Here is a 27,361-nt window from a genome sequence, read left to right as displayed (position 1 = left end):
GTTTTTAAAGCTTTGTTTTAAATGACTGGGGCTTTTAACAGTTTGGCTTTATTCATAGGGTAAATTATTTTCTCATCTACCTTTAATGATCTTTTGCTTAGAGTTATATATTGCCAAATTCTTCTCTTTCGTATCTTGCACAGCTTTTAAAAGCTTTTGTTTATCATTTATACCACTCTTTAAATCCTGCTATAACCACATGCTCTTCAAATCCTTGACTAACCAAACCATTCTCTGGAGGCCTTTAACAAATTCACAATTAATGAAGGATGAGTCTCATCGAAAGCTCTGTTTTTCTACTTTTCAATTCCATTCAATTCAACATATATTTACTAATCTTTCTACAATAATCCTTTTTCTTAAAAAAACCTCACATTATTTTTTCCCTAAAATTGCAGTGCTAATTCAATTTTAAACTATTTTTCATGTGTTCATTGTTTTGAAACGTTGATCCTAGCAATGAATTGACCAATTTGGGGTTAATGACTATTTGACCATTTGAATGACCATCGCCTTAGGCATTTCATAGACAGTGGCAAAAAGTATAAGGTCTCAGAGTACTTGAGAGACTACACAGTCCAAATGATATGTAGTCCAATATATCTATATTTATATAAGCTATATATATATACTTTATATACCAATATGTTATATATGTGTATATTTTTCCTCACATTTTAACCTACACTTTTATCATACTTCCTCCATAGTAGGCACTTTTATAGGCATTTTACCGGTTTTTACTTACTCAATTTTCATAATAACTCTACATGGTAGTTACTATTATTATTTCACCCTCATCCCATTTATCAAATGACGACTCTGAGGCAGAGAGAGGTTAAGTAAACTTGATGAAGCTTACACAGCTAACAGAAGCAGAGCTAGGATTCTAATCCAAGCAGTTGGCCATGTTCTTAACCCTTATGCTCTGCATTGTTTAAAGACATATGAATCTTGGTAGAGGTAAGAACAATTCATTTGTTTGTTTTCTGACTTTTGATTTTTTTTTGTAAGAGTCTCTTCTATTGAAAGAACTTTTGATACAGATAGCCTATTGAAAAAGAGTCTTTTTTTAATTCATAATGATATTTTTATTATATTATGTTACTCACCATACAGTACATCCCTGGTTTTTGATGTAAAGTTCGATGATTCATTAGAAAAAGCGTCTTTTTATGCTTATCTTCAATAACACTTTCTCCAAAAATATAAAGTCAGCAGTACTATTACTGAATGCTACCAGACACTACTTCTTAAAATACTTTGATTTCACTCTTTATTTTAATAGATAGAGAAGGTAATCTGCCCTTCTAATTTATGAAAACTTCATCCAATAACTAGGGCATGGCCTAAGAAGAAAAGTAAGTACTTATCTAATATTTACTTCAATCCACTAGGTGACAGTGATATAGAAGTTATTTAATATCCTCTTTAAAACTGATGGAAAAAAGATTAAAAAGTTTACTAACAAGATTAACAACTCTAGGATCTCATATGAACCTGAGATTACATATCTCTGTGAAGGCCCTAGGTATTCACAGGAATCATATTTAGTGAGTCTTTTTATAAGTTAAGAGAAAAATCAGATTCAAATGATTAATAGCTCTAATGATATTGACATGGCACTCAAACTTGGGAGGCTATTAACCCTATCTGTGAAATGGAGAGATTTTTTTAATCATATAACTTAAACCTTGTATGTATAAACTGTGAAATAACTTAAAACAGACTAATCAAGTATGCTTTGGTTTGAGAGGTTATGAAAACGTATTCTATAATTTGACCAGAAAGTGTTATAATATGAGATTCTTTAAATACATAATCATAGACTTGCTCAAACTTGTTTCATTCAGGGGGTGGGGATAATTCATAATCATCTAAAGTAATTTTAAGCATTTTTGATTGATTACAATTTGAGATAGAATTTTTTTTTTCATTTCTAAAACACTTAGTTTCTCAGATCAGCAAATCCTGTTTTAGACTAAAATTTAGAGCCATTTCTGGAATGAGAGGAGAAACAACTATTTAACCAACTTATACCTCTTTATGGGTCGGCAGCATCAACAAATCCTTTAACTCAGCAGTTACAAGAAATCCCTATGAACTTTTCAAAGCTAAATAACTTTAGCAGCTCCACTTTCTTCTTTAAATAGCCAGCAGCCAACATTCAAAATGAACTGCTAAATTCCTATATAACAAGATAAAGGTTGTTTCTAATATCAATAGCTTTTATCTCAATTTCATGTCACCCAGAAATGCTCACAGTTAAAAACAACACTTAAAAACACACTTATAGCAATGGGCCATCTTTTCAGACTGAGTGTTTGTACTTGAATTAGGAACAATTCGAAAATAAAACACAACTGAAATAAGTCCTTTGATTCGACAGTTCCAGGAGACCAAAATCTCCCACTATCATATTCCAAGAGTGGAAGTATAGGTTTTCCCTCAACTATTCTCTTCAGAAGCACTAAATGCTGTCCTGTTTCATAATGATTTTATAACAATGAAATACCAAACCAAAGTATATAGTTTTTTGTTAGTCACTCAGAAAATCTCGTAAACTCTCTACAGCTCTGTTTGTAAGATATTGCAGCTAATCACCTTGCAACTATTACACAACGTGACACAGAGTTAGTCCATAAGCCCTGCAGAATGAAGTCAAAGATACTGGCCTCAAATCAGGGTCAGATCACAAAATCCAAAGGGAGGACAAATCACAGATAGACGAGGACAAGTAACAGACATTAGAGTGGTACCGCAAGCATGCGGCCCATATTCAAATCGGTTTATTTCTATGACAATGCAGAGGTCTTGTTTAATGGAGAAAGTACCCAAACATACTTTGCGAATGTATGTGGATACTGACCTGGACTTGTGACAGGACTAGAGGTAGTAGGCTCAATAATTTCTACAAAAAGGGAAAAGGAAAGAAAAGAAAACATTTTGTGTATTAATCATACATAAAAGACAAACACTCATGAGACAATCAACAGTCATGCAACATTTACACAGGTGATCTTTTATTTGAAGCCTTCCCTGACCATGGAAACCACTGAACAGAATCCAATCTCTGAGGCTTACACAACACCCCATCACTGTCTTTGATATTAAGTCATCTTTCACTCTGAGCCAACGTGTCGGAGTCCTTTCCACATTCTGGTCCAGAGCATCAAGTTAGGCTGTGGGAAGGTTAAGGACCAGCCTTAGAGTCCTTGAGCAAGTTTTCAAGGCTTCCTTCTAGAAAAATACTAAAACCCACACATAAAATGAGTTCTTCTAAGAAAGCTGATTCCAGTTCCTATAAACTCATTCGACCAATTATTGTTTCTTAATATGTATTAAAAATAAAAATCATGGGTAAAATTACTATATCTCAAAATGCCTTTTTGAAGATAAATTTCCTATTTTACAAGTATACCTACAGAATATGGCCATTTAAGGACCAATTATGTCTGCTTTTATATCTCTTTGTAAAAAGTAAACACACACATACACACATACCACACATATACACAAACATGTACATGTACACATTTTGAATTACCTGCAATATATTTGCATATCTACAAGACACTGCGGGCTATAGTGTAAGCATAATTAAAGAGTAACTATATCATTGGTGTAGCAATATAATTTTCTAGCAAGTATCTAATAAATAATAATCTCTATGGCATTTTAAATAATGTATGTACTTTTAAGATTTCCTTTTAACTTATTCTTTAATAGGATTATTTCTTTTTAAGTATTAAATAGTGGTGCTCATAAAAATAATAATAATACAAAAACTAAATACCATCATTGGCAATCCTGACGTATATGAATAATTTTCAGTACGGAAGAATGCAAATATCAGGAAAACATGGCATTTTGAGAAACTCTAATAACACAGTGGTCTGAGAGACTTATTTCAGTACTAATCACACACAGGTAACCTACTCCTTTTATCCTAATAAGTATGTCCTGTAATAGTAGGAAAAAAATCCAGATTCTTATAAACAAGCACAGTGAGTGCGGCTGTGAGAGGTAAAAGCAGAGACCTTCATACAGAATAATATCTCTGAGCAAGAATTCCTACCTTGCTCAGCTATGTTCCCAAAACCTTCCAGAGATTTTATAGATCCAAAAACATTTTTTTTTTGTTTTATTTTTAATGTGCTAACCTCACTGGGGATCTTGCTGTCTTTCACTGATTCTTCCACAGATAAGGCTATGGCAATTTTCAATTCCATTTAATAGTGAACTCACTAACCATCTAGCTCAGCTACTGGTTTGAAAAATAAAACCATAGTTTAACAAGAGTTATGAAATGGAACCTCCAAAAAACATTTTTGGTGGTCCATTATTTGCGGGACTAAAGACTGCGTGTGTCTTAGTCTGCAGAGCTGATTTCCTGGGCCCTTTCCAGAGTGTTCTGAGCTAATGGACCAGGCAAGTTGTTTAGGACAGCTGACGAGGATTATGGCTTAGGTTACAAAAGATTTGGGATGGGGGAATGTTACTTTTGAAAAGAGATGTTCTCAAGTGGTCAAATAATTACTCAGGTAACAAGCGACAGTTGAAAATTCAAAAGTCCAGTCATCCTTCTGGCGGTGTGATTTGGTGTTGCTGAGAAGTGGAAACTTTCTACAAGAACTGTGCATGAGATTTACTCAAAAATGTGGAAATTTTCCTGTTTCCTTCTCTAAGGAAAATTATAAATATATTCACCATTAATATTTCAATTCTTTCTATATGTTATGCAATATTCTAGGTATTGAGATTATAGCAGTTAATAAAACCATTAGAAATGCCTGGTCTCAGGAAGCCTATGGATTATATAATATAGGGCTTTAAAATATTAGAGCATGCAATCCTGTCAAAATGCCATTATTTCTAGAAAATTAAAATTTGAAATAAAAAATCATAGAGAAACACGGCTCTAATTTAAAAACTATTCTTTTGTTAGGCTGGTATAAACCCTCAAACATTTTATGCTATTGTGCTTTTAAATTACAAAAAAAAAACCCACTCCTTCAAAAATAATGAAAATTTATATTAAACTTAATTTAATTCTATATAGCAAATCTCATTAATATACATCAGGAGTGTATACCCAAATGAAAGGATTTTATAATTCAAAAGAGAAATGAAAGCATAAAATGGCTTGTGAGGTAGAAGTTTAATCAGAATGTGTATTCACAGGAAAACTAAATTCAGTAGGACAGTGAACAGAGTTTTCTATGTTCAGTAATTTGGACAACTGAACTTCAATTTCTTCAACTCTTTGGCTTCCATTGTTTTGAATTTCTAATGTGGACTTCAGAGTCATTGAAAAGGATGGCGTGGCATACAACTACAACTTCATCTCAATGTAAGGACGGTAGAAACAAATAACTATCCTATTGAACCAAGCTCTTCATTGTGCTTGCTTATGTAGAGCTAAATTACTTACGTAAAGCCACATTGTGTCCTAGAAAGGGTTTTTAAAAGAATACAGGAATTTAGTGCATGACAAATTATGCTGCGTGTAGAATCTACTCCATAATTTAGTTTAGTTTCATAGTCAATACATAATTTAATTTCAGAGTCAATACAAGATATTTTCCCCACACAGGCCATGATTTAGGAGAAGCCCTAGGGAGGTAATTTTATGTAAAACAAGAATCAAGACCAGAGAAGTTGACTGAGTTGGAGATTCCTGTTACAAAAAACAAGAAGTCACACATAGGGCCAGATGGGTAGGAAGCAGAAAAAGCGGAGGAAGTGAGGTCAAAGCACCAAGGTTGGGACAAGCTGGTGCTGACAGCTGAAGATAGCGAGAGTCAGCTAGCTGTCTTGATGTGAGGCTGTTTGGTAAGTTATAAAGGAGTCTGAGAAAACTGGTTAAATCTCAAACCTGCCATTATTCAGCTGCATGATGGTGAGCATGCTAATGAATCTCTCCAACCCCCCAGTGTCCTCATTTATTGAATTTAGATAATAGCTCCTACTTTGTAGGGTTGTTGGTAGGATTAAAGATCCTTTATATAAACAACCAAGTAAGAGTGAGTAGCAGCAGTAGTTTCTGTTATTACTTATAGAAGTGAATGGAAAAATTAGTATCTGAATCGCTGAAGAGAAAATTAAGTAGAGTGTTGGGATTTGAGGAGGTTTAACTTTACGAAGTAGAAGCAAAGATGGAGAATATCACGAGTAGTTGATATATGTAAGTAACAAAAGACCACCTAGAATGTGGACACTGATTTTTTTTTTTTTCCAATTCAAAGGTTAATAGGTCATGCTTTAGGGGTAATTATTTGGGAGTCACACTGGCTCTTAGAAGATAACTATAGAATCCAAAGTATTTTTTAACGGTTCTGGTTTAAGCAAGAGTAGAAATTTATAGATCCTACAGTTTTGGTGAGGGATGAACACACTTTAATTTCAAAATGGGGCCAAATTATAGGCATATAGTATTAACATATTCAGAGGTATTTAAAAATACACTTTTCCTCCTTATATCTTTAAACAAATTAGAATGACCCCATTAACTCAATATAGCCAGGTTCTTTTTCTATAAAATAATGGTATTTTATTGCTTAAAAATACAGTTTGGGTAACAGTTGAAACTTACTAGAGCCAATAAATCTGCTATAGATTTGTCTTATACGCTTCAGATATTGATTTAATCTTTCAGGAATGACTTTGTGAACAGTTGCTATAATAACAATAGTTATTATTATCATATTATCGTATCAATTACAATTGCTGACATTTATTGAACTCTTGCTATGTGCCAGGCATAGTTACATGTACTAACTTATTTTCTTCTCTCCAAAACTCTGTGAGGTGCATACTATTATTAATTCCCCTTTCCAGGTGAGATAATGAAGTACAGAGAGGTTAACTACTGTGTTCCTAACCACACAGCTAACAAGGAGTAGAAATGGGAAAGACTTTGTGCTAGGATGTCTTAGCATTCCATTTTCTTACCTTCCAGAAGAAATAGCCTGTTCACTTCCACTATTTCTGTAATTACTTAAATAGGACACTCCTATGTGAGGGATCTTACAACTCTTTACTACCACTAGCTATCCCAATAATAGGGTCTTTCTATTAGAGGCAGCTAATAAGTGAACGGCTTCTGTCACCAAAAATGGAAGAGAGGCAAATTCAATGTTAATTCCTGGAGGCTTCTATAATATAGGGCTTTGCATGGGAAAAAAAAACAGTTTATAACACACGATTTTCCAATCTTGTTCTCATATTTTAGACCAATACCAAATATAGTTGTTTGCTTCTGTATAAGCCTTGATGCCGTAGAGGAACGGTTCTCCAAATAGCTCAGAGGACATTATCATAACTGGATTACACAATCAAATAAGAATCTTGAACTCATAAACTCCCACTCTGTTAACACAGGGTTTGACCAGATACTGCTTAACTTTAAGAACGCTGGTTGTTTTTATATGGATCGGACTTGAGCTGTTGTTCCATCGCATTAGTAATCAACTTGTAAGCAGGGAAATTTTCCTCAGGAGGTGCCAAGTGGGCTCTCCTGATGAACAACAGTAGAAGTTCTCAGTGAGACTTTCTTATGTGTCTCATTATGTGGAGAATCAGAGTGAGCGCTCCAGGGTTAATGGTAGAATATATCACTGTGGGCAATTGTATTACTGTAGGGAATAGCCTCGGCAAAGAGATGGTTTTAATTGTACATAAAACAGAGGTGAAGGGAAGTTCACCAAGACAGACATTTTCAACAGTTATGTGAAAAAATGAGGTGTCGTGTAAAACAAGATTTTACTTGGTTAGTAAATGTGACTTTGGCTAGGACAGGAAGAAATGCTATTAAAACCAGGTACTGAGCAAAAAGAGTATATTATAAGAAGGAGCCATTTGTAACAACCCTTTCTATAGACCTCATTAATTATTGTTTTATAGCTCCACACACATAATATGTTGTTAGAATTGTCAAGTATCAAACCCCTTCATTTCTATGTATTTTGGAAGTTCATATTTGGTTTCTGGATTATTTTATCTGTACGTTATTACACTGCCGTGACGTGTGTGAGTTATCTTTTGGACTGTCGAGAGATAACACGATTGTGTGTTGAGACACGGCAGAAATTAATCCTTCTGGTTGCCATGGTTTCCTCTGAAAGCTCGGATTCCCAATCATTGTGGAGTGGAAGCAATGTCATTTTCACGGTAGAATGAAGAAGATGTGGCCCTGGAATGACCAAGGTTAGGGATGATGGAAGCCACAGAAGACAAACTGTGAGCTAGACTGGACACAAAAGGCAAAAAAGGTGACCCTTTCCTTTTGCCTTTATGGGGGAGGCCCATAAAGTGTGTGTCAGGCTGTGAGGGCACTGGAATAGCAGAGACTTTGTGCAGAGAAGACAACGTAGGCATCACACTTTTGCCTCCAGAGAAGAAACGCATGATCTGTGAACATTCATGGGGTTGCAGCTGACATCAGTGACCACAGGGTATTATTGTCTAATACAGACAGCACTATCTTGGCAGTCAGAAACCTTAGGTGTTACTCCATCTGCCAGCCTTACGTGTATGACTCTAACCCGAGTTCTGGGTTTCATTTTTCTAGCATATAATTAAGAAGTTATAATGATTTGCCCACATATTTCACTGGATTATTTTTATTTCCATCACTTGGTTGTTGTTAAAAAGATGGTTTAGCACAATGATCAATGACAGAGTTTCTGAGGAAACCTACCTAGGACCAAATCCTGGGTGCAATACTTAGAAGCCACTCACCCTCTCTGTTTGTGGATTTAATACACAGGAGATAGTGATGATATCTACCAGTCCACATTGTAGTGAGGGCAGAGATAAATCACTTCACACAGTAACTGCCTGGCAAATAAATAAACGTGGCTCTATAAAAGTTAACTTACTTTTTAATTGAAATTATGATAAATGACCTTTAAAACCATTACAGCACTCTCAACACTTCGTGTTATTATAAGAGACTATCGTATAATTCAACCTTAAAAGTAAAATATGTTCCTCTTAAGAAAAACCATTTCCATTAATGGAAAAGTTGCAACAGTATTTCCAAATGTTTACAAGGAGAAGCCTACACATTAACGTTAGCTGCACTCAATGACCAAAAATTCACTGTAACTTTACAAATGCACAGAATTATTCTGCATTTATTTTGGAGAAGAAGCTTTGTGCCTAGTGAAAGGAATATCCTATGTGGAGTTACTGTTTGCAAATGTTTGAGTGTGTGTATGTGAGATGTGATAGGATAAAGGAGGATTCACAGAGGCATAAGAATTAGAGGGTTGATGTATCTCTATATGTTTGTGTATCTCCAGGATCCATGTGAACACAAAGCCCATTCAAAACTAAAAAAAAAAAAAATGGGGTGCCTGAGTGGCTCAGTCATTAAGCATCTGCCTTTGGCTCAGGTCATGATCCCAGGGTCCTAGGATCGAGCCCCGCATCAGGCTCCCTGCCTAGTGTGAAGCCCGCTTCTCCCTCTCCCACTCCCCCTGCTTGTGCTCCCTCTCTCGCTGTCTCTCTCTCTGTCAAATAAATAAAATCTTAAAAAAAAAAACCACCTAGAAAAAGATGCATGTCTGTTATCATCCTGGTAAGTAGCCCAAGGCAGTATCGATGTTGCTATATAGATCTGCTTTGACTTACGATGGGGCTATGTCCTGATAAACCCACCACAATCTGAAGAAAAGTAAAAAAAATGCATTTAATGTCCCTAAGTTACAAAACATCAAAGCTTAGCCTAGCCTACTCTACCAAAACACGCAAGAACGCCTCCGTTAGCCTACAATCGGGCAACTCATCTAACACAAAGGCTATTTTATAATCAAGCATTGACTATCTCATGTAATTTATTGAATACTGTCTGAAAGTGAAAACAGAATGGCTGCATAGGTACAGAATGGTTGTAAGTTTATCGGTGTTCACACTTGGGATCCCATGGCTGACTGTAAGCTGCGGCTCATGCCACTGCCCAGCAGCACGAGAAAGCGTCCTAACCTGGGAAAAGATCAAAATTTAAAATTCGAAGTAAGGTTTCTACTGCATGCATATTGCTTTTGCACCATCAGAAAGGAAAAAAAAAATCATTAAGTTGAACCATCAAAATTAGAGATGGTCTGTACTTAACTTTGTCAAAACTAGCTCTTTGACTATCAGTCCACCCAGAGCCAGCTCTGAGTGAGGAAAATGTTTTCTGTATTTAAAAAAGGAACATTAATAACAAATAGTGCATTCATATGCTTGATAATATTAATAAAATAACTTTCTAGACTAATAGTCACAGTTCCTCCAAAATAGCTCTCTACTGGATGAGATTTTGAGAGAATAATTTTGGAAGAATTTTGGTCCATGCTATGGATTACCATGGATTGAAATGTCTGTCCCAGACTTCTTCGGCATGAACTACCAGCTTTCAGCAAATATAATATTGACTCAGAAGTCCATTGCAGAACGTTGGGTTTTAGTGAATATTTCATATGGCACTCTGATGCCAAAGACTGTGTGACTTTCATCATTATATGGATAATCTCCGGAAACGATCTGATGAGAGTGCGATGTTATTTCTGAAACATGCTTCCCAGAATCACAGAATAATAAATGTCTCAGCTTTCAGCAGACATACTTGGTTTCCTCTCATACAAATTAGAATGAAAATCAAAGTAAAGGGAATGTAGTTAAGGATACAACAAGGATCCAAAAGAGGACTATTAACCGCTGGCGTATTTATAAACCACTGATATATTTATAGAAGTCCATAGTACTGATGTCATACAATGAAATGCAGGGCCTAGGCACCTAGTAATTAACAGTTGAACTGTTAATTGTCTTAAACCTACAAAATCTTGATGACTTCCAAGACTGAACTGCAACCTGTGAGCACTTTCCAATTCTTCCCCACATATGACTGTACAGAGGAATGGCTTCTCCTGATTGCCTCCAGATTTTTTTTGGCACAGGGATCTTCAAGTAGTTGGCAAATGACCAGATACTTTGAGATACCTATTTTGCTGCATTAGCATATTACTCATCAGTTTGAATTGTTAAATCTAAAAGGGAGTTTGATGAATTCGAATTGACACTGTTACTAAGATCTAGCCACGTGAGGTATGTCTTTCATATTGTTGAAGTCATACAGAAATGGATTCAAATGTCTGCCATATATTAACTTCAAGATCTTTTACAAGTTAACAATTATAGATAAGATGGGTTTTTCAAGCGGAAGAACCAAGATGAGATGCCTTGCATAGTGACTGGCAGATAGGAGGAAGATAACAATTTTGTATCCTTTCTCCCTGATCAAGATCTAACATTTCCATGGAAGAAATCGCTTAATCTCTAGCTATTCATAAGCCTTATTTAGTCAATATATTTGTAAACAACTGAGGAATATAAAAAATAATCCCTGAAAACTAGTTATAAAAAGGCTGCTTGAGGCTAAGTATTGGCTCTACTGAAGATATGTTAAATGAGCCCACCTGTTGGCCAGCAAGACATGGCCTACAATGACAAACTCTTTTATAAAGAAGGATGCTATGGGATATCCATTACAGGCACTGAAGTAAGTTACAGTCACCTGTGGCTTCTTTGAGTCAGGTGATAAGGATGAGTTTTACATGGAATAGCAGGATCAGAATAGGCTGGCAGAATATGTGTTACAATAGTCACACCGATGCTCTATTTGAAACCATGTGGCAATGATACAACTTTCTGGGGTACCAGTGCTAGCAGAAAACCAGGCCTGCCAAGGAGGAGTTCAGGTAAAATACCAAAGTCCAAGGGCAAAGCCTTGAGAGGTGACCACAGAGTCTGTCCTAGAGAAGTGCTACCCGATCGTTGCCACACTGACACATCAGATTCTTTGGGCGTTATTAATTTCCTTTCAACACACCTTTTGAAAGCATTCTGTTTTCTTGACATTATGCAAGGTGTACTGATACAGTGGCGAATAAGACGAATTCTCTTCTCTGTAAATATATTGTAAGACAGATTGGCAATAAATAAAAACAAAATAATTACATAAGTTACACTATAGTAAGAGCCACCGATAAATACAGGGTACTTTAGGAGTCTATAGCAAGGGAATCTATCATGTAACTATGACACACTGTTAGGGAAAAAGTCTCTGAGCTCCAACATACTAAACTTTAGTTTCCATATTCGAATTATGTGACTTGTCCAAGCTGGTGACAGAAAGCAACAGAAGGGGATGTCATACGGGTTCATTGTTAGCGTGAGCCTGCCAACAACAAATTTGCTACAGCGTAGTCTACACTGAGCAATGTTCTTCGGAATACGAGATGTCAAGAGGGTATGATATGATGTGCTCTCTGAATGGCAAGGTAATAAGGTAAATGATTCTAGTTGGAAGCAGAGGGTGTTACAGGCTGAAGACATCTTAGAGGTCATTCTGATAACACTAGTTCATCTAAGAGATGAGGAAAATGAGGACCAGACAGACACATTGATGTTTGTACAGCCAGTAAATTACAGAGGTGGAATTAGAAACCCAGTCCTTCCACTCCCAACCCAGTGTCAATGAAGAAGAGAGAAATCTGCAATGCTCTACCCAATGTTAGTTAAAAGTGGCAAATCAAAGAGAGCCAAATCTTCTTAGTAATGCCCCAGGGTATGTGTTATCATAATTTCATTCCTGTCATGACAACTGGCCTTCATAACAACAACCTAAGGCAAGGAGAGCAAGTGACTGAAGATCAAGGACTCCACAGCACTTTACTTGGTGTCAAAGTCTGACCCGATGAATTCTGGAGCACATTCACCTTTGGAAAATTTTTTGACTTTGTCTTAAATCAACTTAAAGTGCAAATGTGTATATATGCATACAACAGAGTGTAAGGTGTCAGGTGAGTATGTGTGTGTGTGCATATATGTACAGATATGTATTTATGGATGTGTTCCTGTGTGTTATATGATATGAACATTTGTGATATGATAAACATTTTTCCTTTTCTAGGCAGAATATAAACATCACAAAGGCTGGAGCTTTACCGTTTTGCTAACATATTCTCAGTGCCTAGAATACCACTTGGCATGCAGTACATCCTCATTAAATGCTTCCTAAAGGAATGAAAGGATATGTGTACAACTGCATATGTGTGGGTACCTCTGCTCACGTGTGACATTTATACTAGGTACATGTTATGCACATGTGACAACCCCATAAAATCTGCTGGAACAGGAGGATTTGTGAAGAGTAGTGACTCACAGACTCCAACCAAACATCTTAAGGTTTCACTTTAAATATGCCCTCAAGATGAGAGGAGTTCTGGGTGCCTGGGTGGCTCAGTTGGTTGGGTGTCTTCCTTTGGCTTAGGTCATGATCCCGGGGTCCTGAGATCAAGTCCCACATCAGGCTCCCTGCTCTGTGGGGAACCTGCTTCTCCCTCTCCCCTTCCCCCCTGCTCGTGATCTCTCTCACACACTCTCTCTCTCAAATAAATAAATAAATAAAATCTTAAAAAAAAAGATGAGAGGAGTTATATTACTGAGTCCAAATGGAATTTTTAGCTTCACTTGCATTACATATTTTTGAGACTTTTAAAAAATTTGGCAGGATTGAAGTAGTTACTATTATGCAAATTGAAATAGTAAAGTCTGACCAAGATCCTTGCTGCCCTGACCATATGATAATTTTTCTATATTTTATTCTCCTGCATTTAATTACAAAATGTTTCATTATCATGAAGAAAGAAAAGACAGATAATGCAGGCAGGCATAATGAGTTGGACATAAATGTGTCCTAATTGCACAATCTACTGTATGTACATAAAAGAAATACATAGGATTTCGGTCAAGTTTGGTTTCAGAGAACAAACTGGTTTCAAGCTCAATGCACCATTCCTTGGTTCGGATCTTCTAGAAGATATTCTTAATAACCAAGACCTTTAATAGACACATAAAAAAAATTCAAGTTTAAAAATGTGAGCAGAATAGGAGTTTCGGCTGATTTTTACTCCAAGTCACATATTTCACTGAAGCAAGTTCTTCTTCTCACCCAAGATTAAACCCTGGGAAATCCAGGGCAGAGCACCAGCTGGTTAAGTTGGGGTAGAATGTTCAGCCATCAAAACCACACGAGGTTTCAGGCGCCATATGCAGTCAGAGCAGTTGTTTAGCCCGCTTCATCTGTGTCATGTCTTGGCTTCACACAACTGTACCTGACGAAGGTAGCTCATTGGGGCCACTGTTGCTAACTGACCTCATCTATCTATCTTTTTGTTTTGTTTTGGTAAAATTCAGTAACCCCTCAGGCGTCCTCGAATGCGTAGGCTTTCCTTTCACTTCTTGCTCACTCACTGTTCCTCTCATCTGCTGAACTAGCATGTTTTAAGTGACTTATTTGCTTAGGTTCATTTATCCAAATTGCTTCCTGTTCCGTCTCACTGTGGTAACACTGGCTACATTAAATACCTTCTCTAGGCTTCAATTTACCTCGTTGTAAAATGGAGAAAATAATAACTTGCCTCATAAGGTGATTGTGAAAATTAAATAATTTATGTAAAAATTTTAGCACGGTGCCTGCTATATAACACACACTAAAAAATTAGTCATCATTATTAATTTAAATAAATTATAGACGTGTTACATATTAAGTATTACAATTATTATTATCTTCTCTCTAATGACAGCCCGGATGGAAGATTGTTAAGGAGGAGGGTGGGAGGCAGTCCAACTAGCTGTGTTTGGTGTCAATGAGTATAGTTGATAATTCCACTGAGACTCAATTTACTTCACGAACACAGCAAGATATGGTGGAAAGAATCGTAGACTAGGGAATTTTCCTGGCTCTGTGATTGTTAACTCTGCAGCCCTGGGCAAGTTATCTATACTTTCTAGGGCTGTTTCCTCAATCAAAAAGGGGAACAGAGAGCCAAGAGAAAGGAAATAGCATGTCATTTGATGCTAGTTGGGTTCAGAACTGAGATCAGAATTCAAGTCTTCTGACTTCCAGGTCAGATATCCTGTTTTTGCGACTGACTGACTGCGGGCTCCAACGGAAGCAACTTGACTCGTTAGTTCATGCGACAATGATTATTAATTATTCTATGCCAAGAGCTACGTTAGATGCCAGAGACATAACAGTGTACGAAAAGAGACAGCATCTCAGCCCTGATGAAGCCTTGTGTAGAAGGGAGAAATGATTTGGGGTGTGGGTCCTATAATGAATTTAGAGAACCTTGAATGAGCTCAAAAGCCACAGATCAGGATCTGTTTGTCTGCCTTTGACCTGTTCACGGAAGGAACAAAGAACGCTTTGTATTAATCAGGTAGGAGCACACTACACATGCTTCTCATTTTGGGGTGTTTTGCTTTGAGTTTTGCTGGTTGCCATGGCAACTGCCAAACAGGTTTCATGGAAAAGAAAATCTTTCCTGAACTGTTCTAGCTTGGAGGTGATTAGACTCCTTTAAAAGCCAAGGCCCTTCGCTGACTTCAGTGTCATATTATCACTTTTAAGTGCCCATTTTGTGGATAGTTTGTTGCCTTCTTATCTTTTTTCTTTTTCTTTTTTTCTGTCTCTTTCTTTTGCCATATTCCTGCCTTAACTTCTCCACTTTATCTTTTAATTGTATGTGGGGCGTGGCACTTGGGTAAACATGATTCATTTCATGACAAATCTCCCAGTATTTCTACCTTCTGTGAATTTGATAAACAACAGGGAGCAGGCAGCTCCAGCTGATTCCGCCACAGGAAGAGCCCAGACCTTTGAGTAGAAACTCAAGCTGTGTGTAGAGAAGTGGCCCACTGAGGCATGAAGTGAGGGTCAGTAAGGACGGGCAACTACTTTCTCTACAACTACTTTCTCATATATATTTCTACATTTTGGGTCCTGATTAGCTATGCCATGTTGACATCATTTGCTTTTTTCCTGCCTATGAAATTAGCCATCTGAATATATGATATCCATAATGCACTCCAACTTGAAAATATCATGATTCTATGGATCGAATGGTTATATATGTGAAGAGGAATTTAGTCTGATAAGCATATGAGTAAACCACCAAAAAGAAAAGCAATCTTTTAAAGATTTAAAAAAAAAAATAACACAACAGGTCTTCAGTCACTAGTGTTTATGCAAAGTTATTGAACCAGGGTTTGGCTAGAGTCGGTATAAAGGTAAATTGACCAGTTTTCTTTAATCCATATAAATAAAGAGTGCTCACGGCAAAAACAATTTCCAAAAATTCTCATTCATGAAATAGAGGATAAAATGAAAATCTCACAGTGAAGAATAAAATTACTTAGTTTATCTGTTAATTCATTCATCTCAAAAGTTGACTGAGTGCCTACTATGGGCCAAGTATTATACCGTGTGCTGACGGTACAAACATAAATGACAGCACTTGCTTTCAAATAGGACAAAGTAATGAAAAGAAAGTTGATATCACACATAACATAAAACATCAATTGCTACCAAATAACAAAGAAGGCATATATGTTTTTAAGGTGGTGATTTTGGTGGCATATATGTATTTGTCAGGCAGTGTTCTAAAAGCTTTAAACACATTAACCCTTTTAATCCTCCAAACAGTCCAAGATATTATTATTATCCTCATTATTAAAGAGGAGAAAACTGAGACTTTGAGTCATCTGTTCAACGTGACACAGAAAGGAAGTAGCATAGTCAGAATTTAAATTCAGTGTGTCCGGACCCTAGAGCCTATGCACTTACCACTTCAGCCTATAGTTCTGAGAATGTATTGGGTAAGGAGTGGCCTTCATTATAACTGGGTAGAAAAGACAGCCTACAGGACTGCAGGAAAGTGTAATGTGAATTAAGATCTGCATGACCTATGATCAGGTTGGTCTGTATAAAGAAATGCCCTATTGGTTGCTGCTTCTGCAAATCATTTCTAGCTACTAGTCAACCAGGCCACAGATTTAGATTGACCAGAATGAAGTGAAAAACTAGAGGGAGGTTGGCAAGTTGGTCTGACACTCTAATCACGGTTAAAGTTGCTTTTATTTTTAAAACAAATATTCTATTATGACCAACAACTGTGTCTGCCAACTTCCTTTCTTCCAGAATGTTTCGATGTTTTTGATGTTTTTATATAGCTAAAGTAAGAGGTGGAAAAATCTTTTTTGAATAGCTCTCCTATTCTTTTCATCTAAGTTTCTTTGTTTAAATCTTCATTTCACTGCCAGTTCAAAGCAACAACCCCTTCTCTTGTTGTCTGATACTGTCCATCTAACTTGTTCATTTGTCAAGAGACAGAGACAATAGGCTGGGAAATATCTGTTTGGGGATAATTAATTGGAAATGAGAGGATGTGTATTTTGCAATTTAGTAGTCACTGGAGTGGAAAGGGGGTAAGTCGTCTCTGCCACTCACGGTCTATTCTTGTTTCTCTCTTGTTTGGGAAGAAGAGGTCTTCTAAAAACTGGATTCGTAGCTCTGCAGTGTTAGTATCTCTCAGAGAGGAATCAAAATAAGGATGGTCCATCACAAAAAATGAATATAAAGTGAAAGATACTTAGATATATACAAAAAATTTAAAAAGAAACATGAAGGATTAATAAACAGAATATTCATTCATATTAGTGTGGTCCCAAATAGCAGTGAGGACTGCATGCACATCTCAGGAGATCAGCCCAGCAGAAGAAAAGGGGGGGGGGGCGGGGAAGAAGTCTATTTTCCCACTTCGGCTACAGCTATGGCCTCTGTGGGAGGCAGCCTTCAAGATGGCCTCCGGTGATGCTGACCTTTTGGTCATCACATCACTGCACCAGAGTTGGTGTGTTTTACCAATAGCATGGGGCGGAAGTAATGGAATGTCACTTTGCCATAGATTAAAAAAGCCACTGAAGCTTTTGTCTTGAGCCCCTCATCCACTGCTCACCCACTCTGATTAGTAGCTTGGAGGAAAGACATGGAAAAGCCCACATGGCAAGTCACTGAGTTATCCTGCCAACAACCACCCTGAGTGACCTTGGAGGCAAATCCTCCACATTCATCAAACTTCACATGACTCGAGCCTCCTCTGTCAGCCTTATGAGAGACTCTGAGCTAGAACCACCTAGCTAAACCACTCCTGGAATCCTAACCCACAGAAACTGAGATAATAAATGTGTTTTGTTAACCTAATAAATTTAGGGCAATTTATTATGCAGAAAAACATAACCAAAACAGTCCTCTGGTTCTGTACTCATGGTGAATCTTTCCAAAACTGACGGCTTTTCTGAGCAGGAATATTCCTGCTCCTTTGGGCACAGCATTGTCTGACGTAGCTTCACACTAAGTGAGGCCCACTCCATGCTGCCCTCAAATGCAAAGGATGGTAATAATGGATTTCATGGAGATTCATCACCCAAGGCCAAAACTGTACTGTCCAAATTTCTCAACTTTCAGAAAAGAGGAGACAAGATCCTTGCAGGCATTGGGTTCCAGTCTGGATTTGACTTTAGCTTCTTGTCACTGTTTCAAAGACATCTTACATTCTTGGATATTCTTGACGTTTGAATCATGTGTCAAGATGTTGTTGATTCTAGTGATGGCAACGTTTCATCTCATATGCATAGCAGATTGTTAAAACATGCCGAGGCTGTGGTGCTCCTTTCCATTCTGCTGTTCCCAATTTTATTGTCACTTCAGAAATAAACTACAACATATAAAGGAGCACTGAGAAGGCGGCTTTAAGAGCCCTGGGGTAGAGCTAAAAGCAGCTCCCTTGATTTTATGTTTGAGCCATCTGGTGCTTACATCAGCTACCACTTGTTTTCAAATATATATTATTTGCGACTTTGTGGAGCTGAAGAACATGAGCCCCTTTGGTACAGCAAATATTGTCAACGTACAGTGATTTAAATAAAAGAAGAAGCTAGTCATTTCATATGAGTCTGTGTGGAGAGAGGTTGATAGCTTCCCTGTACTGAGAACAGAAGAATTCCTAAACTAAGACACATGTCTAAAAACTTCATCCTCCTGGACACCAGAAAAATAAACTAAACCTCTACAGAAAAACCATCTGTATCTAGAGCAAACACCAGCATTTATTGAGTACTTACTATATCACAGGCTGGGCTAAACACCTGAAATGCTTTATCTAATCTGAACACTTCAAATGTTCTGGCTAATCCAAAATAAATTAGACAATGTTGCAGTAATAAGCAACCTTAAAAATCTCAAGGAATTAGCATAACAAATACTTATTCATTGCCTTGCTACATGCATATCTGTATATTCATCAGAGATCAGGGTAATCATCTTGCTATTGCACCATTTGGAAAGAGCAAAAGTTCAATTTGGGAGGGAAAGAGACAGTGTCATTCACTGCCTCTCCTATGTGTTAGCTCCACGTAACAAGATTGCTCAAAATCTCACTGGTTGAAATAAGCTGCATGATCTTGCCTAAAATCTTCCTCTATACCTAGCAGGAAAGAAGAACCAGATCCAGGTTCTCTTACTAGAAGTCTCTAAAATACTTACTCTTAACAGACCTGTTTTTTATTCAGAAACATTGACTCAGAGCGGTAAGGTGATTTTTCAAGGGCATTTACCTGATAGATAGTAGAACAGTGTGCATTGGCATCCAGGTCTGTTAAAACTCAAAACCCCTGCTCAGAAGCACTACATATGGAGAAGAGAATTCCTGGCCTAGAGCAGCACCGATTAGAAGGAGGCAGAGGCTCCTATGGTATCTATTCTGTCTGCAAAGCATTCTTTCATGGATTATTTCAAATATTTATTCCAATACCCTAAGTGAATGAGAGCAGGGACCATGTCAGTTTTGACTGTCTTTGAAAGCTCAAGTTCTAGTACAGTGCCAAGCACACAGCAAATATTCCGTAAATTTTGGTTGAAATTTATTGAAAGGATGCCTAACTTGTGACACAGGTTTTGTGACACAAGATTCAGAGAGCACACTTAGCTGCTTTAGAAATCATATGGATACTTCCAATGATCTATACTTTCTTCCTCATTTATATAGTAAAATGGTAAATCAAACTATATTATATATTGTCTGCTCTTCCACGAATGTAGCAGTATTGTGGGACAATCACTTCTTCTCTCCAAGGCCAGATGGTGGAGTAGTCAGTTAGTTTTTGAATTTTTTTTTTGGCTACCCATGTGTATTGTCTGGAGCTCCCAAGCTTGGCACATGTTAATTTCTCCATCTATCATTGTTTTTATTCTCATTCTCATTGCCATGTTACCTTCCTAGTCTTTCACTGATATTTTTCGCTAGTGTTTATTTATAAATGTCATAGCACTTTAAAAGTAAAACTGTCTGGACCTTGCTATACTATGTCCTTAAAAGCTCTTTTCTCTCCTAGGACCTGAAGTTGCTATTTCCTAGAAAAACCATTGCTTTAAAAGACCTTTCCGGGCTCTATCTCACACTTGGTCCTATAAGGATCCCAAAGCTGACTCTTTGCTACTGACCCAATTTCTCTGTCTACTGCTGTGGATGGGACGTTTTTGAATCTAGCCCTTCATGTAGAAACATGGTGACCACAGATAATGGGACATCTACATTCTCATCTAAGGCTGAGGCACTTGCTCACAAAGTTTTACTCCTTTCTGTGTAATACTCTGTACCCCTGGGTCAGCCTCTGTTCTAGTTCCTTCGACCATAGCCTGGACTACCATAAGCCCCTTACCATCCACTTTTTGCTTCTTATCCAAATCACCTGGTAGGAAAAATTGGACCATACTTTTCTATGGTATAGGAAAATCTATCTGCAGTATTAAGTGCAACAATCAGCATGTGGGAAAGAATTTAGGGAATTCTATTCCCTTTCTAGGATCCTGAAATATACCACCTAGGAAAGCCATGAAATCTGCCTTACCTATGTGCTTACTGTTTTAAGTGTACAATACATCTCATAGAATGCCTACATTATGGGCATTATGTTGTCGCAGAGCCCAGCATTATAAAAGGAATTTACTGTACCATAGTGTGGTACTCTGCATTTTATCTCCTTAAGAAAAATTTTTATAGATATTGTTTATAAGTAATTTATAAGTAATAATTAAATGATATTGCATACGCTATCAGGATTGTCAATGGGATTTTTCCTACCTCAACATAAAAGTGTAAGCATTACTCTTTTATAATTTGTAACATTATTCTTTCACAGCGATCTTGACTTCTTCAAAAATCTGAACATTGAAAGTATCTGAGAATAGATCAGATTCCATTACAATTATGAAGGGGAAAAATCATGATTTAATTTACTGAGGAAATTTCAAACATATTTTGCCTACTTCCAAATAAATAATGAAAAAGAGAAACTGAGAAATACATTGCCTGATGGGCCACTCACATGGTTGAGTGTTTTAAAGGTATCTTCAGACAGCCATACACATATGTACATACACACACAGAAGTTTACAAGCTAAGTACACAAGGAATATATTCAGGTATACTCAGTATAATATACAAAAGAAAGATTAGAAAGCCAGAGACCTGAGGTCTTGTCCTTTTCTGCACTTAGCCATGTTTAAGATCTTAGACAAATTAGTTAACTTTGTTTAGCTAGCAAGCAAGTGAGGAAAGGGACAGAGGGATAGGGAGAGAGAGAATCTCAAGCAGTTTCCACGAACACGGAGCCTGACACGGGGCTTGATCTCATGACCCTGAGATCATGACCTGAGTCAAAATGGAGTTAGTTGCTTAAATGATTGAGCCGCCCAGGCTCATAAATAAAACTTTAAATCAGGACAAAGAACATATATGTTAGTTTCCCTTTTCCCGCACATGATAGACATTGCTAATTGACCCGGATATTCATTTCTCTTAGCCAGGGTGGCGGTCTCAAAACTTTTCAGTACTAGGCTCCAGGCAACACCTCCAATTGATTTGATTTTATACCTGATATAAAGCCCACTGGTGATCCCAGGCATCTGACCACAAATATTCCTTCTGTAAGATCATTAAAAAATACATACCTTCTTTCATATTGAAAAAATTTGGAGCCTGAAAAGAACTCATTCACATTCATGTACATAAAAGCAAAACAAGAGCTGAAAGTATGAGAACTTGTATATCTTTAATCACAGATATTCTTTCTTCCTCTCCTTCTTCTTTTAGAATACATTGCATATAAATAGGCAAAAATGCATTTGATTTTGCAGCACATTCTCAGGAGAATTCAGCAATGGAAACTCCCCTGATGCCTTGACAACACAGAAAACTGGCATTGTCAGGAAAAGATGTTTCTTCGCATTTGACCTAAATATAGGGACACACACTAATTCTATTCTTATCTTTTTGCCACACAGATTTTATTTATGTTCGATATCCTTCCAGAAAAGAATTGAGTCAGCTTGTAAAAATTACATATACTTATGATGCAATTTCCTGCTTTTCTTTTCTTTCCCCTATTAGTAAAAATTCTACTGAGTATATTTACTTTCTAGAAATAAGATTACATTTAGAACTACATTCCTTCCCATAGGAAGGATATGTTTTTTAAGAGCATATACCATAGTGTCTTATATTTTACACTTACCCTCTTTTTGAGTGACCAGTCTCATCTCTAAATTTTCCTATATCTTTAAATAATGAGGTTATTTCAAGCATTTCAAAATGAGTAATTAATTGCCTAGCCTGAAATCTGCCTGGTATCAAAGTATTAATGCCTGAATTAATTTTCAACTTATAACTGTTTTCATTTACACCTACTTCCTCCGTAGTTATTTAAGGCAATTTCATCTTCCCTGTCTGTGGCTTATATGTTAATGTATTTCATTTTAATGAACACTCTTTAAGCTGCGAAAGTAGGCCAGACGCTATCAGAATGTGTCATAAGTGAAGAAATCTGACTCAAAGATAAAACTTTCGGATGAGAAGGTTGAAAAAAAAATGGTACAATGGAGATATTTTTAAGTCATAGCTGAGACGTAAGTCATCTGAAATACATTGCTGTAACAGGTTCGATCCTTTTCTAGGAACTGAACAGAGATGAACACATCTGTTTGTGCATAGTTTTTAAAAATGTTACTTAAGACTGTGGTTGTACACACAAGCTAATCTGTCAAAAAAAGTTTGATAGCTGATGGTTTTCAAAATTACTTGTTACTTGACTGAACTCAAATTTGAGTATGTAGATATAGCCCAAGTGTCCTTATACTATTAGCATACTCTTAATAATTACATTTAATTTGGTGCCAAATTGCTTTCCTTATTTAACACATTTCCTTTTGTGAGTATTGAATATCTTCATCACAGGACATTTTAAAAGTAAGATTTAATAGTAAATTAGGCTTGAAAAGAGGACTTTTTATTGCAATAGCCAAGTCAGCATCCTAAATGAGGATTCATTGCTTTAATTAATACTTGTGAGAATTAATAAAAATAATTTCGTTGTTTAGCTTTCATCTTTATGCCTTTCAGACATATTAGATGCTAGAGTAGGCAAATAAAAATGTTTTATCATTATATAAATTACTTAAGTTTTGAGCCCTAAAAAGGCTTCCTTTTTAGAATATTAATTTTTTTTCTATTCTTGAAAAACTGGGCATTAATCAAGTATAAATGAGGCAGGTGTCAATCAAGTGTTGGTTGTAGACCATATTATTTTGCTAATTAAACAATATTATGTTGCTAATTAGAGAAAACATTTTTAAAGAATGGAATACTAATATAAAATCAAACAACTGTATTATTCTCTAAGTACTTCAGTTACCAGAGGCCACTTAATTATCCACGAGGCAGTGTCCTGTTTAGCCTGGCAGGGGTTCTTTAGTTTTCAAGATAAAGAATTTGTGTGTTAAGGAAGAATGAGTCACTTAACTGTTCAAAAGGTGAAAAGTTTGCAGTCAGAAAATCATCTGTTATTCAGAGTTTCTCACCCTCCTTGCATACTATTATTGTTCTTAAGTTCCAAGAAATACAACACAGGGTGTTAAATCTCTATTCTGGGATGGGATTCCTTCACAGACACCATTATCCTCCTTGTCCTGGTAAAAGTATTTCGACAATCTAGAAGAAAAGTCTGTAGCCTCATTTATCATTTCTCTTAATTAGAGAGTGTATTTTGAGCATTGAGCTCCCGGATTTCACCAAGTTGGATGCCAGAATCAAAGATGTCCTGCATGTAGAGCCTGCTAGAAGACTGGAATGAGATCAGGTCAGGCATTTAAAGGGGACACTTCAGAGCCCCGAAGTCCCAAGAAACCAAGACTCTTAAGCTCTTTTCAGTGCCTCTGGTAAAAAACGCCAAGAAGTTACCCCAAAAGTTCTCAGCAGTTTTGTTTTACGATGGCTTCTGAAAGTGTACTCTTGCAAAGGAATCCATTTTTCTTCCAACAGATGAGGAGGAGCCACTTGGAATTCAGTTCGAGACAAAGAGTGACCAGCCTTTTGAGAAGTGGATTGAGAAGCCCTACTGGAACATCTCAGCTCTGCATCCCCTTCACTCTCAAATTACAAATGACATTTATTTTACATCATACCCCAGTTTAAACAGTAGCTACTCTCTAATATCTCTCAGCAAATATGTTATTTCTTGCATGCTAACTCGGACGATTGGTGGTGTTTGGAGGCTACGATTGGTGGTGTTTGGAGGCTACGATTGGTGGTGTTTGGAGGCTGCGATTGGTGGTGTTTGGAGGCTACGATTGGTGGTGTTTGGAGGCTACGATTGGTGGTGTTTGGAGGCTGCGATTGGTTAAACAGCAAAGAGGGCCAACGTTGATTAGCAGCATCTGCCAGGGGAGAAGAGAGGAAAGGACAGGACCACGTGCTAAGTTACCCTTCCTGCCTCAGAGAGAGAGAATTTCCTTTCTGAATCTGGGTTCATGATATCACTTGCTACATAAGAATAAAGATTTTTAGAATGTCTGCTTCTTACAAAGGATATATAGGTAAAGATGACATGTATTTGTTCTCTGCCCACAAGGAAGGAGAAAATTAACCTGTTGCTCTACGCAGTGACCAGGAGTAAGAGTTTGACAGGAGTACTACTGAGTATGCACAGAGCATAGGAACAGTCAGTCTCAATGTTCGAAGTTTAATATGTTGCCAAATTCTATTCCTTTCATAGGTAACTTAAGAAAATGAAGTCAACAAAGATCCCTTAAAGGAAAGCAAAGACTATCTACTAAGACCGTATGCACTCTCTTTGAATGCATGGAAATCATTTCTGGTGCTCCTTTGTTGCTCTGACCCTATGAGTTGAGAATATCTTTAAATGTCCTTTAACCTCAATGGACTAATTCAGGAAAGACTGTCCCCGCTGCAGACACCTAAATGCTGTGAAGCCTGATACATAGGTTTGAGGAAGGTATCTTTGAGACATTCTTCCAGATTTTTGTTGGATTTCTACTTGATAATGTTCTTATGTATCAGCCAATAAACTTATTAGAAAAAGTATTTTCTACGATGTTATGTAATCCAAGAAAATGTAAATATAGATCATCTCCTACTTGATATGCTTAGATCATAAAAGATGAAACAAAGTTCTGAACTTGGCATACCTAGTTAGATAATATTATTTAATGTACTCTAAGACGTCACTTACTAGACCTTTTCCCTTTCAATGAAAATAAAATACTTTTTAGATGAACCATGAAAGCCCAGATATATCAACCTTTAATGCAGGAGAGCAGTCTCTATATTGCATTGAAACCTGGGGTTCCCCTGCTGGATTTTAGCTTTTGAAACAAAGAGTTTATATTTCCATGTGATATGTCTGAAAATGTTCCTGCCTTATATGTCTGAGACAATCTGCTCATTGCCTACTCAAGAGAATGACCAGACAGCAAGTGGGAAGTGTTTGCGGAAGAAAGAGTCCCACATAGCTCTATTAGTTAATAGAAGAGAATTTCTCGACTCTCTGAAGAATTACTACGACGTGGCCATGATGTCAAATTGAATATTATGGTTTACTTAGCAATTCCAGAAGCATTTACTACGATAATGTATGAATCTTGGTGCACACATTATCTTGGATATACACAAAATTCTAAGAAAAAAATCATTAATGTGCAACAATTTATCATTCTACCTTAGTGACAATGTTTTAAAATGAAGTTTTATCCATTTCCTAATTATACAGACAAGTGAATAGACACACACAAACTCACACTAACAAAACCCACACTCAGGGGAAATGAAACATAAAGAAAGAGTGGGAGAGTTGAAAACAAACATGGAGGGGAGGGATATATATCCTCTTTTGAAAGTAGACATAAATGTTCAATTAACCTATTTCTCATGTCCTTTTTTATGACTACACATGGTGACAAATCTTCCTAATACGAAGAGGTACAGAACAACAGATGTGTAAAATAGCTAAATAAAAACACCTCAGCAGATGTACGATTTTTATTTTGCATGAAATGAATAGGAATGTGGAAGTGCATTTTTCAAAGCATGAAAAGCCCTTCAATTAGGGAAGCTATGAGTTAGAATGGTTTTAGAAACATTCTACGGATTGATTTGAAGAATTCAGGAAAGACTGTCCCCGCTGCAGACTCCTAAATGCTGCGAAGCCTGATCGTAAAGAATTAGTTCTTTAAGGCAGATAGAGTCGTCTCCCAAATTGCTTTTGGAAAAACACAAATACCTTTGGGAAGGCACATGTGAGAGACAACCATTTTGACGACTGCACAAAAAACTGGAGAAATCATAGAAAGAATGGAAGGAAACAGAGTCTTAAATACTGATATGTGAGGGCTTGGAATTATGGATTCCCAAGTATGGTGTAATCAGGGAAATTTGGGCCTATTCCAGACAAATGTTACTTGGAGGTGGTATGTCAAGTTCAAAAAGTTTTGAAAGTTATGTCAAATACTTGGAAGACATCAGTCAAAATGAGAAAGAAAGGAAATATTGGTAAGGTATTTCTAGTCTAATTGTTTAATTCCATTAAACAGATTAAGTTGCTCATGACTTTAATAAGGTAGTCTTTATTTTAACACACATTTTTAAACTTTTTAATTTGACGTAATTTTAGACTTAGTGAGAAGTTGGAATGATAGATCACAGAATCCACATATACCCCTTAGCCAGCTCCCACTAAGGTTAAAATCTTATGTAGCCATGAGACAACAATCAGTATCAATTACCAGTCATCACTACAATTATTAATACTAAAAAATTAACATTAATAAAATACCATTAACTAAACCATACACTTTATTCAGATGTTCCCAGTTCTTCCTTTAATGTTCTTTTTCCGTACCAAGATCTAATTCACAGGACAATGTTGCATTTAGTGCCCCTGCCCACTTTGGCTTCTCCAGCCTCTAATATTTTTTCAGTGTCTTTCATCCCTTGACACTTTGAAGAGTACTGGTTGATACTTTGCAGAAGGTCCTTCAATTTGGATTTCTCTGATGTTTTCTCATGATTAGATTAAACATCTATTTTTTTGGGGAAAAATACCACAGAGCTGA

General features: G+C 36.8%; 1 protein-coding gene across 3 annotated transcripts in view; it reads right to left on the bottom strand.

Annotated features, from left to right (window-relative positions):
- NEGR1 (neuronal growth regulator 1) overlaps nt 1-27,361 on the bottom strand; it is an 804,818-nt gene that overhangs the window by 106,103 nt on the left and 671,354 nt on the right. Inside the window, exon 7 of one of the 3 annotated variants that reach the window (XM_057310558.1) lies at nt 2,870-2,911. The exons of the other annotated variants lie outside the window; for them this stretch is intronic. Within the exon in view, the coding sequence (XP_057166541.1) occupies nt 2,870-2,911 (42 nt within the window). The remainder of the gene's footprint in view (nt 1-2,869; nt 2,912-27,361) is intronic. 3 annotated transcript variants of the gene reach the window in all.

Source organism: Ursus arctos, unplaced genomic scaffold (assembly GCF_023065955.2).
Source record: "Ursus arctos isolate Adak ecotype North America unplaced genomic scaffold, UrsArc2.0 scaffold_12, whole genome shotgun sequence".
NCBI classification, from domain to species: Eukaryota; Metazoa; Chordata; class Mammalia; order Carnivora; family Ursidae; genus Ursus; species Ursus arctos.
Note: the sequence above shows the minus strand (reverse complement) of the source record. Positions and strands in the feature narration are given on the sequence as shown.